General features: G+C 34.3%; 1 protein-coding gene across 1 annotated transcript; it reads right to left on the bottom strand.

Moving 5' to 3' along the window:
- Positions 1–263: 263 nt before the first annotated feature.
- LOC147540052 (uncharacterized) lies at positions 264–3,859 on the bottom strand. The gene is made up of 6 exons (XM_086641343.1): positions 3,545–3,859; positions 3,400–3,453; positions 1,836–1,989; positions 1,444–1,541; positions 1,292–1,357; positions 264–621 (listed from the first exon to the last, which is right to left on the bottom strand). Exons 1-6 carry the CDS (start codon positions 3,665–3,667, stop codon positions 580–582), a joined length of 537 nt encoding a protein of 178 aa, XP_086497469.1. The 5' UTR covers positions 3,668–3,859; the 3' UTR covers positions 264–579.
- Positions 3,860–5,240: the final 1,381 nt, after the last annotated feature.

Raw genomic sequence — 5,240 nt, 5'->3', positions numbered from 1 at the left:
TAAAATATGTGAAGGAGAAACAGTAGTTGTCCTCAAATAAGCTACCAACGTGGTCCACTCACATCTCAATTATTAATATAATGCTCTGATAGGACAATCATGAATCATCCACCAAATTTTGATTCATGTCTCCTTCGGAATCAAAGATACAGGATATTTCAGGCCTAAATCAAAAACTTCAAAATTGGGTTTGAAATTATAACACTTATGAGACCAATTAGATCTCATTTAACCTAGTCAAAATCGAAATACATCTCAGTAAAAAGCTAAAACTTTTAAAATCTTAACTAAGAAAAAGAGAATCCAAGTACATGGATATATCATTGAAGGAAAGAAGACTACTAAATTATCATATGAAAGAAGGGCAAACTCATTTGTTCTCTTACAAAAATAGAGTATCGTCACAGAAGCAGGCGAAGAAAAGTTTAGCGAAGAAACAAAACCTGTCATGACAAGATACTTCCATTCTTCAAGGTTATCAACTAACTAAGCAGACAACTGTTGATTCAGCTCCTCCATATTAACCTTCGTCTATAGGCAGGTAATACAATTTTTAGAACTAACAAGTCGCCAACATCATTAACGGAACAGAGGAACCCCTCCACCGGAGTATTCAACCTCCTTTAAAGTAAAAAAAAGAGAGAATGTCAAAATTCATAACTGTCAGATCTCACAAACTAAAATCTAAAGAATACTTAGAAGCAACTACACTTGCTTGTTCAGAAAAGAACCAGGTTATTGGATGTCTAAAAACCAACACTTACACTCTTAATATAAGAATACGGTGTTGCTGTGGATTATTATGAGTAACATAGCGACTTTCAAGAACTAAAGAGTGACCATTTAATCTCTAGATCACAATTCACAAATAAATGCGTAATTGACTATTATTTGTTCATAAAACCATTCAACGGCAAATAATGTTTTTCTTTTTCAACTAATTTGACAGATACTGAGTTATGTTCTTTCGATATGTTCATTCATAAGTAGACTAACAATATCATTTAAGGTCTAATCAAATGAGAAAGTTTAAGAAGTTAGATATCTGTCATCGTTGTTCTCCAAATGAAAATGACAAAAAACAAAGACCTATTTTCTTTTAAAGGGTTTCATATTTAAAGCAAGCTTCCAATTACACAGAATAATAATATATAATAACATAAAGAAACCCTTTGGTAATACTGCATGAATAAATACGGATGGGTAAACAAAAATGTAGCCTTTTCGCGAGTTCTCGACGAGGATAACAATTAAAAAGACACCTCACAAAATCAGGAATTATTTTTTTTACCTGAGCAGGAGGTAAAGAGGAAACCCAATCTGATGCATGAGTTGGAAGCAAGCCCAATGTGTTGAGCTGTCAAGACAACAATGTTCAGATTAAGATACTCGAAAACCAACGATTTATACAATATAATTACAAGGTTAACAGGATTATCTCACCTTCCAGATACCCAAGGCTAGACCAGCCAAATTCAGGGCGATGAAGACTAATTTAGGTGCCAGAAGATCTACTTTAGAATCCTTGTATGGTTCGAAAACTGCAAATCAATGTTAACACGTGTGTAAGAGATAGCTCGAAACCATGTTTTTCTTCTCAGTTTGTTTTGAATGACTAACCAAATCAATGACGAACGGAAATAATTCTTGCTTTGGTGGCAACTAAGAAAAATTATTTTTGACTCTAAATAAGAGAATACCCTTTTAGAACCTATGATATTTACTCTTCCCTTCACAGTTTTTAAAATAAGATAGTTAAATAGATTTAGATTGCAAGACATATGAAATTGAAACTGTAGCAGAAGATAATCGAAACTAGATGGTCCAAACCACACCTTTTCCCACGCCTTGAAGTGCACTAAGGGGCTGGAAGAGTGCTGAAAATGTGATGCCAATACTGAACAAATGAACTGTGCTTCCTGCCATCCACATCATGAATCCCATCATAAACAAATTCTTAACAGGAGCCTGGGCCACTTCCCATGCTTTCTGTCAAGGATGGAAGAGGAAATGATGTCAAAAGATGAAGTTTTAGGGCTGAAGTCAAACATACGAAGTATGGAAATAAAAAGATACATGATCCATTCAAATCTTATATATATCAACATAACTGCATAATCAACCACGAAACACACCCACAAAAAGGTATAACTTATCACTAGAGTTCCAACTGAAACTATGACGAACTAAAAAAAAGTGATCCCTCCTTTTTAACAACATAATTGCATAATCAACAATAAATCAGATTGCAGACCTTATTTATGATCTACTTGAGCTCAATAAAGTTAATAATACACAAGTAGAAGGCTCTGCAGATCAACCATTAAAGTGTTATCCTTCCACAAATTTCCAATCACACTCGTTCTTTCTGGTTTTTTATTCCTACATCAGAATACCAGATATGCCACTAAAAAGTATTCAATCAACCTTCTCAAAGGAGGAGACCACATGTTGCACTAAGTAGTATATTACGTAAACATGTTGGACTAAATTTCACTTTGGAACTGGCTAACTACAGTTACGGGCCAACAACCCTTGGCTCAAGTGGTAAGAGGTAAGTCTTCCAACTTAAAGGTCAAGGGTTCGAGGCACACGCTTACCAATTAAAAAAAAACTACAATTACAGATTAACGGATGTCGCGCTTCATAAATGCTTAAATTTGAGTAAGAAAAATAGTATTTAAGATGCAAAGAGAGAAAAAGAGCGAAATATATACAAATCTCTCTCTAAACTCTTAGTTAAACCCTCATTTCTATAAGATCATTTTCGGCGATTAGTCACAAAAATCGTTGTTATAAAGACTTAAAGATAGCTAGAAGTCATAGATATAATCAAGAATTCAGTTCATCAAATCAATTTCTACTCCTAGTCTAAGTTTAATCAAATGAATTTAGTCATTGACCTAGTCATAATGAACTCCAAAAAGTACTAAAACCTATGAACTTCATTCTTCATTCATGTGCTTTGCCAAAAGAGAACTAAGGGGAGGACTTAAAAGATTTCACCAAGGGTGAAGGTAGCCATGGCCTCTCCCGACCCATTTATAGTTCCGTCACTGGGTGAGACACATCAGTAAAGAGGAATACTACGATGAAACCTGATCACTACAATTTAGTATTTTTCATTACTAAAGTATCTAACCAACCCTAATGTTGGTTTTTTTTGGCAAAACCCATCAATTTCTACACTTTTATGACTTTTTTAACCTACAGAATAGCAGATTTAGTCTTCTACTTTGATTGGTATAAACCCTAATTACTATATACAAATACAATAACAGCAAAAAAATCTCACATTAATAGACATTAACAATAACAAAATTTGAATCGAGCTTCTAAAAGAAGAAAATGTAAGATCAAACAGCAGAAAGGAAGAAAAGAAATCTGAGAGTCAATTACCTGAGATTTCCAATTCGCTTCGGCGTTCTTTTGTCGAGTAACAGCTGATTCATCCTACAATCAAAAAACCGAATTTAACGAAAACATCAAATCTGATTACACTTAAAAGTTGTAAGATTTGAATCGAATAAAACAAGAGAGAAACCTGATCTGTGGAAGATGGAGAGTAACCAAGAGGATCAGGTATATCACGGAAAGAAGAGTGAGATGAATTTTCAGTGAAGTCGATCGCCCATCTCCGATTAACTATGCCTTTACCTTTTTCCATCTCTCTCTCTTCGTTTCTGTCTCTGTTTTTTTTTCAGGTTTTTTTCTGGTCAAAATAATATTTACAGAATCGGCTGTTATCAAAAAAAAAAATCGGCTGTTATCGCGCCACAATACCGGTTTAGGTCGAAAAGCATGAACTGTTTTCACGGGCAAACTCATTATCTCAAAAAACGGTCCTTCTAGTGGAATTGCACTTTTCAGTAAGGACTTCAAACTATTTGTTCTTTTTTGGGTTATTTAGTGAATAGACCCCAGTTATTTACCTATATTAGGGGTCCACCCCCAAAACGATAATGCTTTAGGGGTTACCCCCCATTCTCTACTTTTCCGTCTAAAGCCCGTTAAGTGGCGAGCGTGCCAGTCACGTGAGAATTTACTGACGATCTTGCCCTCCTCCAAATCAACGGTGTAAGTTTTAATTTCTTTATTTAATGTTTTCAAGTTTATCAACTACCCATATTTGGGTGAAAACGCGGGAATCACAAAACACAACTTCGACCAACTTCGACCCTTCGAAAACCCTAGATTTTTTTTGTTCGATTTCAATCAAAAATCGAAATAGATTGAAAGGGTTTGATGATATCTTCTTCCTAGCTCGTTCTCACCTCTGATTTCTCTCTCTACAACGATTCCTGAAGCTCGATAGTCCCTAATGGCAGAAGGTTCTTCACGAAGTGGGTTGTAAGTATCCTAAACCTAACTTGATGGTTTGTAAGTATCCATGAATCCATGAATTGTTAGTAGTAATTGTCTATTATGTTACACAAATATTAGGGTTTTTCGTTTAACATATAATTTTGTTAGTAGTGTTTAATGTTACACAGATATTAGGGTTTTTCGTTTAACATATAAGTTTGTTAGTAGTATTTAGTGTTTAATGTTACACAAATATTAGGGTTTGTTAGTAGTAACAGAGTTATGTTGTTAGCTTTCAATGTTTAACATAGGGTTTGTTAGTAGTAACAGTACTGTGTTGAATCTCTGTTAATTTCATTGTTAACAGAGACTTGAATTTCTGTTGAGTTTCATACATAATGTGATTTGTTTCAATCTCTATTAGGTTTCATTGTTATGGTGACTTGAATTTCAATGTGATTTCTGTTAGGGACCCTTTCTGTTAATGTGATTTCAAACAATCTCTGTTATCTTTCATTGTTAAGGAGACTTGAATTTCTGTTGAGTTTCATACATAATGTGATTTGTTTCAATCTCTATTAGGTTTCATTGTTATGGTGACTTGAATTTCAATGTGATTTCTGTTAATGTGATTTCAAACAATCTCTATTATCTTTCATTGTTAATGTGACTTGAATTTCTGTGGGTGGCTTTCATTGTTAATGTGATTTGTTTCAATCTCTATGAATTTCAATTAACCAGGCCTATGACAGAGCTTGGTTTTAAACCTCTTGTGGTACATTATGATGGTAATTGGAGGGTTAATCAGAAGTCATCAAAGTGGACTTGTGAAGACTATTTGAGGGGTAAGATTGCTCTGTTTGAAAAGGTTGATGGTGATGAACTGAATTTAATTGATTTGGCAAAAGGTATGGGGGAAAGAGACAAAGATTTAG

The sequence above is a fragment of the Eschscholzia californica genome, unplaced genomic scaffold, assembly GCF_041429995.1.
Source record: "Eschscholzia californica isolate CP2 unplaced genomic scaffold, dmEscCali1.0.p SCAF_5, whole genome shotgun sequence".
Classification (NCBI taxonomy): Eukaryota; Viridiplantae; Streptophyta; class Magnoliopsida; order Ranunculales; family Papaveraceae; genus Eschscholzia; species Eschscholzia californica.
Note: the sequence above shows the minus strand (reverse complement) of the source record. Positions and strands in the feature narration are given on the sequence as shown.

Bases quoted from the DNA above. Each gene is read 5' to 3' on its own strand.
- LOC147540052 (XM_086641343.1), bottom strand. From the start codon at position 3,667: ATGGAAAAAGGTAAAGGCATAGTTAATCGGAGATGGGCGATCGACTTC. The intron at 3,454-3,544 runs GTTTCTCTCTTG...TTTTGATTGTAG, and splicing joins CTCCATCTTCCACAGATCAG to GATGAATCAGCTGTTACTCG. The intron at 1,990-3,399 runs GTAATTGACTCT...CATCCTTGACAG, and splicing joins AAGCGAATTGGAAATCTCAG to AAAGCATGGGAAGTGGCCCA.